Source organism: Halichoerus grypus, chromosome 14, assembly GCF_964656455.1.
Source record: "Halichoerus grypus chromosome 14, mHalGry1.hap1.1, whole genome shotgun sequence".
Lineage (NCBI taxonomy): Eukaryota > Metazoa > Chordata > Mammalia > Carnivora > Phocidae > Halichoerus > Halichoerus grypus.
Window position 1 is genome coordinate 29,877,757 of NC_135725.1, and position 17,846 is coordinate 29,895,602.

General features: G+C 37.7%; 1 protein-coding gene across 10 annotated transcripts in view; it reads right to left on the bottom strand.

Annotated features, from left to right (window-relative positions):
- CDC14B (cell division cycle 14B) overlaps window positions 1–17,846 on the bottom strand; it is a 108,691-nt gene that overhangs the window by 88,717 nt on the left and 2,128 nt on the right. For 7 of the 10 annotated variants that reach the window (XR_013443924.1, XM_078062145.1, XM_078062144.1 and 4 more), the window contains exon 2: window positions 12,132–12,158. The exons of the other annotated variants lie outside the window; for them this stretch is intronic. Coding sequence is in view for 6 of the 7 variants with exons in the window: in XM_078062145.1 (XP_077918271.1) it covers window positions 12,132–12,158 (27 nt within the window). In the remaining variant the exon portion in view is untranslated. The remainder of the gene's footprint in view (window positions 1–12,131; window positions 12,159–17,846) is intronic. 10 annotated transcript variants of the gene reach the window in all.

The window sequence follows — 17,846 nt, forward strand, 5'->3', positions numbered from 1 at the left end:
ATTAATGGCAGATGACAGGAGAAGAAAACATTAGTGAACTAGAAGGCACATTAGTGAACCTATCCAAATAAACATAGAAAAAAAAAATCCCCCTAAATGAAAAGAGATCAGTGAGCTGTGGGAGTTTAAATGGCCTAATATACAGGTAATTATACATTAAGGAAGTGGGGCAGGCAGAAAAAATATTTTAAAAAATAATGGCTAAGTGACGCCTGGGTGGCTCAGTCAGTTAAGCGTGTGCTCTGGCTCAGGTCATGATCCCAGGGTCCTGGGATGGAGTTCTTGCTCAGCGGGAATCCTACTTCTCCCTCTGCCTGCCGCTCCCCCTGCTTGTGCTCTTTGACAAATAAATAAATAAAATCTTAAAAAAAAAATAATGGCTGTAAACTTTCTAAATCAATGAACTCTATAAACCCACAGATCCAAGAAGTTCAATGAATCCTAAGCACAAGAAACATAAAAGAAAACTACACTGTAAGCAAAATGCCCCCAAACCAGTGATAAAGAGAAAATCTTGAAAGCAGCCAGAGAAAAAATTACATAATACATAGAGAAACAAAGACAAGGATATCAGATTTCTTGTTGGAATCAATTTAAGTGATAACACAAGAGAGCAACATCTTTAAAGTACTGAAATTAAAAAGAAAATGCCAACCTTAAATTCTATACTAAGCAAAAATCTATCAAAAATGACATAATGAAGACATTTTTAGATATTCAAAAGATCAAAGAGTTCATCACTAGCAGACCTGCACTATAAATAATGTTAAAAAAAAATCCTTCAGGCAGAATGAAAATAATTACCAGTTTTCTGGATCTATACGAAAGAATGAAGGGTATTAGAAATGATAACTACATGGGTAAATATATAATATTTTTCTTATTTAAATCTCTTTAAAAGATGATTGTTTTAACAAAAGTAGTAATGTACTGTGGAGTTTTTGTAATATAACATATGTATAAGTAAAATGCATGAGAACAACAGTATAAGGGCCAAGACAGGAGAAATGGAAAGAAACACAGGAATTTCCTAATAACTTTGTTGAGTACAACTATGACTTAAAATCCAGAAGCCTTAAGAGAAAAGATTATCAGGTTCACCTATAAACTTTGCATGGTAAACACACATCACCACCACAACTGTAAGAAAATTAAAAAGCAAATGACAAATAGAAAACTCATTTGTAAATCCTAACACATAATAACTTCCCTAATGTTTAAAGAACCTAATGCAATGCATATAAATTGGAAACAGCAAACAGTCCAATAAAAAAATGGTGAAGAATATTTACGGCCAGTTTTTGGAAACTCAACCTATGTTCATAAATGAAAACTACATTGAGACTATAATTTTCCACCTGTCAGAGTGGCAAAAATCCAAAAATTTGGTAACCTGCTCGGTTGGTGAACTTTTTAACAAGTCCTCTCATACACTGCAGGTGAGATTGTAAATGGGTATAACTTCTACCAAAATTACAAATATATCTAACTCTAACTCAGCAATTCACTTTTGAAAAGTCATTCCTATACACATCTGTACATATGACATATGTAACAGGTTATTCAATACAGTATTTTATTTTTTATAGCTAAAGACGGAAAGCAATCCTAATGAGTATAAATAAGGGCTTAAAGATGTTATGTGAATTATAAAGTGAAATTCTATGCAGCTATAAATATGAATGAGGAAGTCTCTATGAAATAAAATTGAAAGATCTCCAAGATATATCATATTCCATCAATTCTAAGACGTATATTTTTTCACATTTGAATATCTCTGAAATTATGTTGTAGCTTAAAATCTGTGACTCAGTTATAATTGGCAGCCTGTCTCCTTTCTTTGAAGTATTTAATATATTCTGTGGTGTTTTAGAATCAGTGAAATGTGGTATCAGTGAAGAACAGCAAGGTACAGAACCATGTGTAGAATACGCTATCTTCTAGTTCAAAAAGAATCTATTAAATACAAAGTAGTATTCTGGCTTGTATCCTGGAACAGAAAAAAAGATGTTTATGTGAGGAAATCCAAATAAAGTCTGGAGTTCAGTTAACAGTTCACATCAATGGTGGTTTCTTGGTTTTGACAAACCCTATGGTAATGTAAGGTAGCATTAGGGAAATGGGGAAGGCATATACAGGAGCCCTCTGTATTATCTTTGCAACTTTTCTGTAAATCTTAAATTATTCCACAATAAAAATTTTGTTGAAATGGTAAATTTTAAAAGGATCCATATTTTGTGCATTTTTAAAAACTCAAGGCAAACATAACAAACTAAAACCTCTGGGGGATGGCAGGGTGAAGAGAAGTAGACAAATATGGAACAGAGAGGGGCTGGTGGGAGACTGCTCACTTTACACTGGTCTCAAAACCATATGAATATATTTACGTATCCAGGTATCAAGGTTAAAAATTACAACACAAGAAACAACAGGTGTTGATGAGAATGTAGAAAAAAGGAACCCTTGTGCACTACTGGTGGGAATGCAAACTGGTACAGCCACTGGGGAAAATGGTATGGAGGTTCCTCAAAAAATTAAAAATAGGGGTGCCTGGATGGCTCACTCAGTTAAGCATCTGTCTTTGGCTCAGGTCATGATCCCAGGGTCTTGGGATCGAGCCCCACATCGGAGCCCCACATCTGGCTCCCTGCTCAGTGGGGAGCCTGCTTCTCCCTCACCCTCTACTGCTTCCCCTGCTTGTGCTCTCTGTCAAATGAATAAATAAAATCCTTAAAAAAAAAAGTTAAAAATAGAAGTACCACATGATCCAGTAATCACACTACTGGGTATTTACCTAAAGAATACAAAACACTAGGGGGGCCTGGGTGGCTCAGTCGTTAAGCATCTGCCTTCTGCTCAGGTCATGATCCCAGGGTCATGGGATCGAGCCCCGCATCGGGCTCCCTGCTCAGCGGGAAGCCTGCTTCTCCCTCTCCCACACCCCCTGCTTGTGTTCCCTCTCTTGCTGTGTCTCTCTCTGTCAAATAAATAAATAAAATCTTAAAAAAAAAAAAAAGAATACTAAATACTAAAATACTAAAAAGAATACCAAAAAACCCCACACTAATTCAAAGGGATATGTTTACTGCAGCATAATCTGCAATAACCAAATTATGGAAGCAGCCCAAGTATCCATCGACTGATGAATGGATAAAGATGTGGTATATATATAATGGGAGTATTAGCCACAAAACAGAATGAAATCTTGCCATTTGCAAAAACATGGATGTATCTAGACTATAAGGCTAAATGAAATAAGTCACTCAGAGAAAGACAAATACCATATTTCACTCATATGTGGAATTTAGGAAACCAAACAAAGGGGAAAAAAAGATACAAACCAAGAAACAGACTCTTAACTATAGAGAACAAACAGATGGTTAGCAGAGGGGAGGTTGGGGGGGTGGCAAAATAGGTGAAGGGGATTAAGAATACACTTATCTTTTTCGTTTTTTAAACATTTTTTTCAGTAGTCTACACACCCAACAACAGACTCGAACTCACAATCCCAAGATCAAAAGTCACATGGTCTACCCACTGAGCCAGCTGGGCACCCCAAGAGTACAGCACTAAGTAATATATGAAACTGTTGAATCACTATATTGTACACCTGAAACTGAAACTAATATAATACTGTATGTTAACTAAACTGGAGCTAAAATTTTTAAAAATACGTATGTATTTACCTGATATTAATAAAGTAACAGTGACAAGAAAAAAATAAAAATAAAAACTATTAAAAGGTACTTTATAAGAGGACAAAGGGGATAAAGAGACGTTATTCTAAATAGAGCTTATATTTACAACCTAGGGACCATGACAAGAATCCATGGCTTGGCTGGGGAAGGTCTACAACCTAAAATTCTCTATCCAATTTTATGTAAATGAATTCATGGACATTTTCCTCAGTAGAGGGACTACAAGGAAATAAATACCTTGTATATCCGTACACTAGAATAATATGCATCTAAGAGATATACATTTGGACACATACTTACGACAATTAAAGATTCTACTATAATATATAAAGTGGAAAAAAGTAATGATAGTATTTATAGTGTTTATCTTGTTAATGTAAAAACATCTCTCTATAGAGATGTCTATGTATATAAATATGCACTGAACAATCTAAAAGGCTAAATGTGGTAACCATTAATGCTGTTCACCAAATATTTCTGGCTCCCTGCCTAACAGACACATTCCTGCCCCTCAGTGGTTGAGTGGGACCTTGTGATTAATTCTGGCCACAGAGTTATGAGTGGAAACAAACATTTAATTGTTGATTCAAGACCCTCCACAGGCACTCTTCTTCCTCTGGTATAGGAACCAACAATATTAGAGACGATTGCTGCTCATATGCCTAGGTCCCCAAGCAATTACAACAAGCAGAACCCCCTGCTGACCCACAGTGGGTGTGAAACAGAAACAAGATTTACATTTTTGTTTTAAGCTGCTGAGATTGGCCGGGGGGGGGGGGGGGGGCTTGATTACAGTGTAACCAAGTCTAACTGATAAAGAAAACATCCTTGCTAATAGGATCTCTGACCATTTTCTTTCTGTGTTGTCTTTTTAAAAAATAACGAGCACCTGGGGCACCTGAGTGGCTCAGTCGGTTAAGCTTCCTACTCTTGATTTCCCCTCAGGTCATGGTCTCAGGGTCCTAAGACGCTGTGTAGGGCTCCACACTCAGTGGGGATTTGGGAATCCCAAGAATTCCTTGGGATTCTCTCTCTCCCTCTGCCCTTCCCCCTGCTCACATTCTGGCCTGTGCTCTCTCTCAAATAAACAAATCTTTAAAAAAAATTAAAAATAAAAATAAAGAGCACCTGTATCTTAGAAACTTTATTTGGGGATAGAGACACAAGTCTTAGCATGGGCCTGAGCATCAAGCAGACATTGACCATCAGAGATTATTACTTGTACATCTCAATCTAGAGCAGCCTGAAAGCATCCTCCATTAGGATCCTCAGCTCCCTTTGTTTCGTTCCATGCTCACAGAGCAGCCCAACAGCAGTGAAAAAAGCAAGGAACAGAACCACGAGAATAAAGTGCTGTATTCTGCATGAGAAGATACAAACATGCATACATCTGTACACACATATACATGTTTGTAAATACATAGAAAATCTCTGGTAAGACATAGAAAAAGTTATGTCAATTTATTCTGAAAAGGGAAGATAAGTAGCTAGGTGACAAGAGAAAGTGGAAATCTTACTGTGTTATTTACTCTTTTGTATCTCTTATTTTTTTTTTTTTAAGGATTTTATTTTTAAGTAATCTCTACACCCTATGTGGGGCTCGAACTCATGACCCTGAGATCAAGGGTCACATGCTCCACCAACTGAGCCAGCCAGGTGCCCCTCTTTTTTATCTTTTAAATTTTGAACTATGTACATGCATTATCTATTTAAAAAGCAGATAAAATGAAAAGCTTTTAAAAAAACAAGCAACTCTAAGTGAAGGGATATACTAAGTGTTATTTAGTGAGTCATATTTCAAAAATATAGAAAGCCTACTAAAGGGGCTTGCATGGACCAATGATGAATGTGTCATGAACCCAGAATCATAAATGCACCTCAATAGCATAGAACATGATTAAAGAGCAAGAAAGATCACCAGCTCTACTTTTGCAAATAAGTTCTATGAGCTGCCCACTGATATTCAAAAAAATGAAGAAAAATTATTTCTAATGCTTCCAAAGTCAAGGCTTTTATTACTGAATCTTGATCCTATGAGAAAGCTTCAGTATTGTTAAATTCCACCTCTTACAAGATTAGCAGTATGACTTATTTTTTCTCCTCCACTAAGAACAACGGACTGAATTAATGTTTCCAAAGAAAAATGAAAAGGGACTGTACAAGACTTTAATAATATGGGAAAAGCAGGCACCTGGGTGGCTCCGTTGATTAAGTGACTTGATTTTGGCTCAGGTCATGATCTCAGGGTCATGAGATTGAGCCCCGTCCGTGCTGGGTGGCGTGGAGCCTGCTTAAGATTCTCTCTCTCCCTCTTCCCCTCCCTGCTGGCCTGCTTGCTCTCTCTCTCAAGAAAAAAAGAGAAAAAAAGACCACAATAAACCTCATACATACATTACTTACATAAATAAATAAATACATACACACATATATACATACATAAAATAGGGAAAGCATCTCAAAAGGTAGGAAAATAGCACTTAACTTACACCATATATGGTAAAACTGTGATTTCTCTAATTTATATTGGTGTAATGTTTACACAAGTTATCAACTCTTGAGCAATTAAACTAGCATACTGATTCATTTTGAAACATTCCCAAGAGTACCTGACACCTTGTTATCTGGCCTTATTAGAAATAAATGACAGGGGCACCTGGGTGACTCAGTTGGTCAAGCATCTGCCTTCAGCTCAGGTCACCATCCCGGGGTCCCAGGATCAAGGCCCTCGTCGGGCTCCCTGCTCACCAGGGAGTCTGCTTCTCCCTTTGCCCCTCCCCAGCTCCTTCTCTCTCTCTCTCAAATAAATAAATAAAATCTTTAAAAAATATATTTAAAAAGAAAGAAAGAACATAGGGGCGCTTGACTGGCTCAATTGGAAGAGCATGTAAGTCTTAATCTCGGGGTCATGAGTTCAAGCCCCAGGTTAGGTGTAGAGATTAAATAAATTAAAACTTTTTAAAAAAATAATAAATAAATGACATAAGGTGGTTGACTTCACATTCTTGCACAAACTTCATTTAGCTGGGGATGAGGAGTTTCTGGAAACGGAACTGCACAGAAACCGCAGAGTCTCCATGGAGATCCAGTCCTGGCATTCTACACTGGCAATGGCTCAGCTCCTCCAGCTACTTCACATTCACTGAAGTCAGGACTGTCTCTGGCCATAATTCTTCTAGGTGCTAATCACTCAGTTGTTAGTCAAACATCCAAGCTACAGTGTTTATAAAGCCTTTCGTAAAAATCACAGAACTTCCAATCATCCTTAACTGCATGCTGATCTTTACCTAGTTTCCTTACACAATTCCCTCCAAGGGTCTCTAGCTCTCCCACTGCTTCTTTCTAACAAACCCACCCTGTCCCATGCATACATTTTCTCAACATTTGCTATCAAAAATACCTCAAACCCCACCAGGACACAACAGAGTGACAGTAATGCACTCAATTCAGGATAACAGTTGAGCACTAACTAGCTGAAAACTGACAATAGCACTTAGGAGGACACATACAAAATTTAACAATAGCCTGACTCTGGAGGCACACTGAAGAGCTCCACTTAGACCCTTCCCCCACCAGCACTTTCCAATTTCACCAACATCTCCTGCAGGGCTTTCTCTAGACTACAGGGCCCATTTTGGCCATCGTCACAGCACTTTAAAATTATCACTCACCCCCCACTCTAAGTTACTGGTTAAAAAATATCCCAGTCCCCTCAACCCTCATATGTTCTATACTGCCGTCAGATTTCCCAATGGGATCAAACTCTAGTTAGTACAGAAGTAACCCGCCTAATATAATGAGCATTCTTTCCCACTCATAACCCTCTCACTTCCCCACTCCCTTTGGAGAGTTTTCTGGGATCATATCCCAAAGAAAGTACTGTGTTGGAATCCTTGACTCAGTCTATGCTGGGGAAGCCAAAACAAGACAATGACCACAGTTTTATATATGCCTATTTATTCTTAGTAAAATTATTTTGAAGACAATATAATTACAACAAAGCAGCACTGCATAGGGTTATGTTAAATGACATTATTTAAAAATTGCTTTTGTGGCATAACCAACAAAACTTATTAATCCTATTCATAAATCTCTATAATTAGAGTAACATTTGTTTTCTGACCATTTTAAAATAAAGCCCTTAATCCAAAGCTTTGATTTGGAAAAAAAAAAAAATGCTTATTGCTTAGCCTTCAAAAAAATCCCACATTGTTATTTTAGAAATTCCCGAAAGTATCACATTACAAAAAAAGCCTCCTCCTCGTGCACTGCTGGTAGGAATGTAAATTGGTGCAGCCACTGTGGAAAACAGTACGGAGGGTCCTCAAAAAATTAAAAATAGAACTACTATATGATCCAGCAATTCCACTACTGGGTATTTACCCAAAGAAAATGAAAATACTAATTTGAAAAGATACATGCACCCCTATATTTACTGAAGCATTATTTACAATAGCAAAGATATGGAAGCAACCTGAATACCCATCATCCATAGACGAAGAAATAAGGAAGATGTGGTGTGTGTGTGTAAAGATATATACACACAATGGAATATTACACAGCCATAAAAAAGAAATGAGACCCCTGTCATTTGGTACAACATGGATGGACCCAGGGGGTATTATGCTAAGTGAACTAAGTCAGACTCAGAAAGACAAATACTATACGATTTCACTCATAAGTGGAATCTAAAAAACAAAGCAAATGAATAAACAAAAATTAGAAATGTAAATACAGAGAACAAACTGATGGTTGCCAGAGGGAAGGTGGGTAGGGGGATGGGCAAAATGTGTGAAGAGAAGTGGAAGATACAGTTTTCCAGTAACAGAATAAGTCACAGGGATGTAAGGTACAGCATAGGGAATATAGTCAATGGTATTGTAATAGCCTTGTATGATGACAGATGGTAGCTACACTTGTGATGAGCATAGCATAAGGTAGAGAATTGTTGAATCACTATGTCCTGCACATGAAACAAATGTAACATTGTGGGCCAACTATATTTCAAGTAAAAAAGAAAGAAAAATTTAAAAAGAAAAAGAAAAAAATTCCTTTGTCATTGTGCCTAGAAATGGTTGTCTTCTGAATCCGCCCATTTAACCCCTAAAAATTTATTTGATCAAAACAATCTGAATAGGTTCCAGTAGATAAAGGATGCTTTAAGGTTTATGGTCCTTCTCCTGCTCTCCGGAGTAAGAGAGATTACATTAAAGTACTTTTTCATTTTGGAGCAGAGCTGTTATTTAATTTAGGTTAACTACCACATCTTGATTCCTGTTGCTGGCAGAATGGGAGAGCACTGTGAGACAGGTTGAGGGGGTAGAAGAGGGTATTTCCCCCACACTGGAGTCGAGTCTATCCCCCATCCCAGCAGTCACCAAACCCTGACAACTATCACCACAGTAGGGACAAGGTGCTGTCAGCAGGAAGAAAGCAGACTGGTGTTACCGTGATCAAGAACGGTTCCTGCTGGGTGCCTGAGTGGCTCAGTTGGTTAAGCAACTGCCTTCGGCTCAGGTCATGATCCCGGAGTTTCAGGATCCAGTCCCGCCTCAGGCTTCCCTGCTCAGCAGCGAGCCTGCTTCTCCCTCTGACTCCTCTTCTTGTGCTCGCTTGCTCTCTCTCTGTCTCAAATAAATAAATAAAATCTTAAAAAAAAAAAAAAAAAAAAAGAATGGTTCCTGCTGGTTCTGGGGGTAGAGGGAAGAAGAGAATCTTTTAAAACAGTGCTCAAGCCTCTTTTCTCATTCATTCAGAGACATCCATCTTTGAATGTCCATGACATTCACCAATAAGCCCCTCTATGTGACAGATTTAAGATATATCACCCTGTTCCATGGGCTCCTATCACTTCCCAGAGATCTGGTCAAGTGTGAAATCTCTATTGCAGCCCTAGAAGCAGCAACTGCAAGGATGAGACCATAAAATGCACTCAAACATATCCTGAGTGAATTTGTGTTTCGAGCCCTTTCAGTCACAATAGTTTAGAGTATATTAACAGTGAAGTTAAAATCCCAACCTCGATTGTGTTTGCTAGCTAAATCCTAAGCTTTTATTTGACAGTTTATTGTCAAAAGGAACTAAATGCATGTTAAGATGATTCAGTTTCATGTATAAGGTGCTTCCAACAAGCTACCTAATGACGGTATTACAATAAAAAAATTCCAAGAGCAGTCTGAGAACAGCTCCCAAAAATGTAAAACCATAATGTTAATTCTGTTATATTCATGTCAAAGCAATTCTTCCTCAGCACCTATAAAAGAATGTGAAAATCAGAATGCTTTTCAGTTCTCGGTTCAAGTCACACAAACCAAATCTAGTTCTTAAAATATTTGGGAATCTTCGTCTTTAGTTGCCTTCAATTCAAGAAGCAATACTCAGCTTTAAAGGTGCTCTGTGGGGGCGCCTGGGTGGCTCAGTCGTTGGGCATCTGTCTTCGGCTCGGGTCGTGATCCCAGGGTGCTGGGATCGGCCCTGCATCGGGCTCCCTGCTCAGCGGGAAGCCTGCTTCTCCCTCTCCCACTCCCCCTGCTTGTGTTCCTGCTCTGTGTCTCTCTCTGTCAAATAAATAAACAAGATCTTAAAAAAAAAAAGAGGTGCTCTGTAATTACTTCCTACCAATAAATAATGTATTTTTAAAAAACAAACAAGGTACCTCATTTTTAAATTATATCGTCTGGGATGCTCTTGAGATTCAAATTAGAGATACAGAATTGGAATGGAGACCTTTTACTTCAGCTGTGTTTTGTAGAAATAGGGTTTTCAGTATATTATTAACTATATACATTTATATATATTTATACTATTCATATACATACTGCATTCATATATGGATATGATTAGTTAGATACCACAATTAAGCTTTTCCCCCTTGTCTCTTTTAAGGTTTAAAACACACACCTACGCCCACACCCCCCACACTCCCATGAGAAAGACACCTTAAGACAGATCGTTTTCACCACACACTGGAAAAAATAATTCACTTTGTGTAGGAATTACGGAGTGACATTTCCATCACAAAATTCTCTCAAACTGACATTGTGTAAATGAAGAGAGCAAAACTACATAATGACTGATTCCTTCATTACCTGTCTTCACTGAGATGATGACTTAATAGTCTATGCCTTCTCATTCTTTCAGGGATGTTGCTGTAAATCTTCACATCTCCTCCCTTCCTCAATAACACCTGGCTCAATCCCTTGTTCAAGGTAGTTGCTCAATAAATATTTGTTAAATGGATACACTAATTAATTCCATAGCACAATTCATACAACTACAAATGAGTATAAATGAGCAAAATGCAGAGAATGATTCAGCTGAGATGGTCCTAAAATGGAGGGCTTTGCAGAATTCAGAATCTGTGATGATATTATAGCATTATGGATTGGGTATAAAAAGATCAATGTCATAAACTGCAGTGCCAAGAAAGTAATTTTACTTTCAAATTAGAACTTGAAGGAACAACAAACACCATCGACATTGGGAACAAGATGTTTTTCTTTTGTGAAAAGTACACTGGCAACCAAATTTTAATAGTATAAAAGTGAACTACCTGAGAAATGAAGTCAATATGTGATATTACACAATTAGAATAAATTTACCCAGCCCACCTTCCTCAGCTTTTCAGACTCCAAGACAATGGGACCAAATCTTTGAACTGACTGGTGAATAAAGCCCTCTAAGAGAACTGCTCCTCTAGAATGTAAATAATACTAAGAATTAAAGGAGCTGAATAAAAGACCAAGAGAATAAAGGCAGAAATTTTTTTAATTAGAATTATTATACATATGGAGCCACTTGTATTTGTTCTTTTGATAACTGGCCTTATTTGAGGTACTTGAAAATGAAATGGAATCAGAATACTTTCAATTTTTTAACAGAATATGAAAGAGCTTCCCCATTCCCAAAGTTTAAGTTGGCATTTCATGAGTATTTCCTCGTGCCAAAAATAATAAATAAGATATAAGCCTGTCCATTAAGCAAAGAAATGCCTAGAAAGAACTAAGTGACTTCGCAAAAGAAAAAAACAAATCAAGAAAAGCTGTGGTTATAACAACTCATTCTATGCATCCTTTCAGCAAGAGGCTACAAAAGTGAGATTCAATTATAATAGAAAAAGTTTAGTATTACCAAAAACATCCACTATCGCAAACATAGCATTAATAATTAACCCAGTAAAATATCACAGAAACTACTGTCAGCATTACCTGTACACAGAAACCAACAAAACTTTTCATATAAAGACAAATTTCAACTTAAGTCATAAACATACAAAGGATACTCTACAGTTATAGAAAACTGAATCTGCTACCCAAGACTAAATTTAAGACAAAGCAAACAGGAAGGGACGGAACCAAGAATGACAACTAACAGATTAAATCTACAGTTTTAAAATCATCAGAAAGCACTGCAAAGTAGAGTCAATGATCTGAATACCTTTGTTGGAGCAGTATCCATGAAAAGCTATAGAAAAAAGAGAAAGAGAGAGAAGGGCGTAAAACTTTCATATAAACTAGAGAATCCAGATGAGACGCACACATTCCAGTTAAATAGCCTTGTATTTAGGAAATTAAAATCAATTTTATTTTAGAAAATGTTTTCTAAGGTAATCCCTGTCTAATATGGTAGTCAGCACTTCTAGAAATTAAGTGACTAACCTCAGAAGCTAAAAACCAAATAATGTAAAGAAATGATATCTGAAGATTGGTTAGCTCCTACCGAACCAGTTTCTGTGTCTGTATCAATCTGACCACTTTTTTTGCCCACAACCCCTGTACCTACTTACCTCACTCATAAAGGTGCCTGTCCTAAATGAGGAACAGCTTTGAAATGTTTGAAACCAGTCTATCCATGCTTTTCATTCAACTGACAGATAATTATGTAAAAGTAATTTTAATGTGAAGGACCTTAAGGAACTAAGATTAAAAATACTCTGTAGCTAGTATGGAAAGGAAAATAAAATACCGGCTACTAAAATTATTTTGTTCTCAGTGTAATTAAAGGAAAAGATTTAAACATGTAATTTCTTATTTATGTCTAATTCCCATCCTTTCCAAATACATTGGGTCTCCATGCCACAAATTAAGCACGGAAAGGCCCAATGAAAGGCAATTTTGTTTTACTCAAAATAACAACAAAAAAATGTCCTACTGCTTATAATACGCACCACCAGTATCCAATCTTTTGGATCTGTGAAATACTCTTTTAAAACGATGTTCCAGGGCACAGTTATGCTTTAACCACTCTGAAGAGTTTATATTCTATCAGTAAAGAATTTGTTTTATTTTCCATAACCTTCTACCTGAGGCTCTCCCATGAGGCCTTTTCATCTTTACAAAGCCCCCCCCCATAAGCTTAGCTGCAATTTAATATAAGGCAATATACAGACTCTTCAGTGTAATAAAAATACGTAACAGCCTCAAAAAGGAAGAAACGGCTCTGGTTTATTCTTCCTCTTACAAGGAATCTTTAAAGAGAAACGGTAACATTTTTCCCAAGGCAGAAAAGATTGTCAATGCAGTGCTAAATCTCTTCCAGCGCTTTGACAAATACTGAACCAGCCTCACCCGGAGCGCTTCTGCCCTGAAGATCACTCTCAGAAGCAGAGAAAGGAACACACTTGCATTTTCACTGTGCTGATTCACTGAACCCTTTGTGCATGTACACGTATGGGGGAAATGTTTGCTTCTGAGCTGGAAACCTTTCCAGCCATGGTGACTGTCTCAGTCTGCCCTTGGTATCCCTGGGCCACTGCAGGCGCCCTTGTAATACTAGAGACCGTTTATGGAGCCTGGCTGTCAAGGAGGCACCAAGCCAGGCACTTCACATGCATCTGCTTCAGTTCTTCCAACAACGCTGTGCACTTTTTACTTTCAAACAGATGAGAGAAAAGAGGCTCCAAAAGGTTATTAATAATCCAGCTGTGTTCAGTTCCCCTGAAGGCAGACACTAGCTGTCCCTGGTGTCCGCATGCCTAACCACTAGAATTAACTCTTCAAATACCCGATGAACAGTTTTTCATCCCCAAAGATTTCAACCACGATATGGCTCCTCTTTAAGCTAGTTATTCCTCAGACCCTCCAAGTTTCAGCTAGTTTACCCCCAGACCTTCCAAGTTTCATTTTCTCAATTAGCACGGAAAACTCCATGAGAACAGGGATTATCTCCAGCAGTGACCTATTTTTACCATTTGAGGGGAAGGAAAAAAAAAAAAAAAAAGCCTGGCAGAGTAGGTATTCATTACAATTTGGTTGAATGAATGAACTATCTAGAAAATCTGGGCTGTGATGACAGCCAATATGGACAACAGCATGAGTGCAGGAGGACCTGAACTGTGTATGTAGTTTGCTCATGTTTCCAAATTCACTAGGTAATTATCTAAATTCAACTTTACAAGCTACGACTTATGGAGTATCTACTAGGACATCACCTGCTAGTCTATGTAAACACACGACTAAATAGTACATGGCCAACAAATCATTTATGTACAACTCTGCTGAAATAGCTTTATCTGTTGGAAAGAATAAAAGCCAGGTAGTATGGCTTTCCCCAAAAGAAAGTGCATCAATTTGGTCAAAATCACTTATCTCTTGTGTTAGCTTCTGAGAGAAAAGTGGATGGTTGTGGTATTTCAAGATGATCTCTTGAAATTCTTTCAAATAACAAAACACCTGTCCTGTCAATTCAGAGATCCCCAGAGACTATCTCAGAAACTTCCAAGAAATGTCACTGGTACGCACCCAATGCCATCCTTCCATTCTAAAAATCCACAACGTGGTTTCATTCCAGCTCTCCCGCACAAGAATTGGTGAAATTCATTCCCATTCCAAGGCACAGAGAAATTACAGCAGGCACCAAATGGCGACTCCTAGCATTAGTACCATCTCTGTCATCCAGTTATTCCACTTTCCCTTCATCTCTGTGCCCAACCACTCTGTCCACTGAAAGAGTAACAACACAACTATGTTAAGTTTTTGTGTGTGGTGCCCCAGTACCTAAGGATTTAGACCTAAAACAGGTAACTAACATGACACCATCAGAAGTAAAGATGTTGAAGACTTAAGCACATAAATCAAGAAAATAAATTAGAAATAAGTCATAAGCAAGAAGGAAAACGAACACTACATACTTTGATGAGCTTCAATTATTGAAACTCAATAATCTACTACGTGAAAGTCTTGAAGAAAAATGAATTTATTTCCTCCTTGAATCAGTGCCCCAGGTAACTGTATTCCTTTTTTATCAAGAAAAATACACTTCTATCACAGCAAACAATGAATATGCAGGACTATTTTACATAGTAAGCATTCATTAAATACTTCTTGAATTAATGAATAAATTTTCCCTGTCTAATAATGTCTAATGTGAATTTTTTAAATCCTAAAAAGAAAAGAAGGGGGGGTAGAGGCAGTGCTGTATCTGTTTAATTTGATGAGTATCTGATATACCATTAATTGGTGCTTTTAAATGACAATCCTGACCTCAACTAGAGCTTCTCCAATAAAATTATTTACTGTTATAATATAGACAGTCTTAAAGAGATAGACTATCATGGCAGATACTGAAAGAAAAAAAAATTTTTAAGACAAACCATCAAAAATCTTTTTTAGCCAATAGTTATTACCAATTACTTTTACTAGTCAGAAGTTTAAAAAATAAAGAAGTAAAATAAATTTAAGTTCTGTACCAACTATTAAATCCTATAAATTATCAAGCATAGGGATAATACGATAATTTCATAGTCTTTAAAATTTTTTCCTATATTAATAAAGAGGAAAGGAGAATGTACACTATCATTTATGGCCCTATTTAAGGGATAGGAATATAGAGATAAAAAGATTCAGACTTCTGACTGCAAGGAGGTTCACAGGAAAATCAAAAACCTGTGTCCAACATTTTTCCTTTGGTACTTCTCCCATCTTGAGAGAGATCTAATTCCAAAGCCGACCAAAAACCCTCTTCTCTTCCCTTCTTTCCCAGCTTCCCTGACTGATAACTCATTCTGATTATATCTTTGCTCAGTATCTCTTTCACATTAATGTATACAGTTTACAGTTTTTATCTTTTATGATCTTTTTTTTAACATAATACACTGGAACTGCACCAGGAATACAGCTTATGTAAAAATCCACGTCATTGCACATGGCAAGAACTGAGTAAATGGCCAATGAGAGGTAGATGGGGTCCACATGGGAATAAAACATCGGTCAGCTCCTAGTAAATGGCCAGTGCAGCCAGGTGGCTGGCTAGAAACTAAAAAAAGTGACCACATAACAAAGGACTACAGGGATGGGGCGCCTGAGTGGCTCAGTCATTAAGTGTCTGCCTTCGGCTTAGGTCATGATCCCAGGGTCCTGGGATCGGGCCCCGCGTTGGGCTCCCTGCTCGCAGGGAGGCCTGCTTCTCCCTCTCCCATTCTCCCTGCTTGTGTTCCCTCTCTTGCTGTCTCTCTCTCTGTCAAGGAAATAAATAAAATCTTTAAAAAAACAAACAAACAAACAAAAACAAAGGACTACAGGGAACAAAAATAGGCATTAAGCATCCTGTATTAAACATATACACCAGGGGTGCATGGGTGGCTCAGTCAGTTAAGAGACAGACTTTTGATTGCGGCTCAGCGTCCTGGGATGGAGCCCCAATGGGCTCTGTGCTCACTGGGGAGTCAGCTTGAGATTCTCTCTCTTCCTCTCCCCACCCCACCCCACCCCCCCCACCGCAGGCACTGGAACTCTCTCTTATTCTCTCTTTCTAAAATAAATCAATCAATCTTAAAAAAAAAAATGTATACACCACCATGAAATATACTGCAAAAAAAAATGTATACACCACCATGAAATATACTGCAATCTATGGGAATGGAATTTGACTTAACAAATAAAATAGGTTGCAATAAAAATAACAAGGCAATAAAGTAAAAAAAAATTTAATGTATTTAAGGGCAGAGTGGGCAAAAGTGATAATGTGCATTAATTTTTATGAACCAACCCCACTGGTAAAGAATCTTCACAATCCTGTAAAAGGTGTTGGTGAGGATGAGGAATAAATTGCTGGTGGGAAATGCTGGTGGTACAGCAGCTTTGGAAAAGTCTGGCAGGTTAAACATGGCGTTACCATGCAAATCTGCAATTCCACTCCTAGGTGTGTATATGCAAAGCAACTGAAAACGTCTCCACACAAAAACTTGTACATCAATGTTCATAGCAGCATTATTCATAATCACCAAAAAAGTCCACCAATGAATGGATAAACCTCTGTATATTTTGGCCTGGCCTCTTCACTTCTACTTTGCTCTGCAGAGACAATCATACATGTAGGTAGATACATACACTGATGCGACTGCTGCCATTTACAGGGACTGAAAACCCCCCACATAACCATTTACTTATTGCCATTATATAAATCACAATTCAGCCATACAATGCAATCTCATACAGCCATTAAAAGAGGACTCTTCTTGCTGATATGGCACAATTTATAGAAACTTAAGTATGCACAGAAAAAGGAAAGAAAATATTACTGGGGAGACTAACTATATATATCTCCTTTCCTAATGCTCAACTTGAAAAATATTAAGAAAACAGAGGGAAAAACAAGTTGGGGAGGATGGGACCAGGTTGCCACTTGTTGATGAGGTTTCAAGCCTTCCCTCCAAACCCAATAAAAAGTAATCTGCACCCTGCATCCAAAGTTACTTTATTTTTTTTCACCCCATCGCCCCAAAGTTACTTTAATTTGTCTTATTTATCACCTGAAACAGACTGATTCAGTATCATTTTTCTAAGAAGCCAAGACTGTCACTAAGGGATACCTGGAAAAATTCCAGGCAAAGTTGACTCCCTTACGTCCCCCCTGAGACTGGACCCTTCCATTATCTGGGCTTGTAATCTAAATAACAGCATTTTGATTTTATATAATGCACCACCTCTTTCCTCAATATTCGGCTTAGCAATATTTTCTGAAGTTAAATCATTATTGTGTTCAGCAAAGCCCGCCATGAAGGAGGAAGAAGATCTAGCCCAATGGCTTGACTTTACAAAACTTCCTTTTGATGGAGACAACCTAAATGCTCATCAATAGGGAGCTGTCTAAACAAATTATAAAACATATGTATTTAGGGGGCGCCTGGCCGGCTCAGTCGGTAGAGCATGCGAT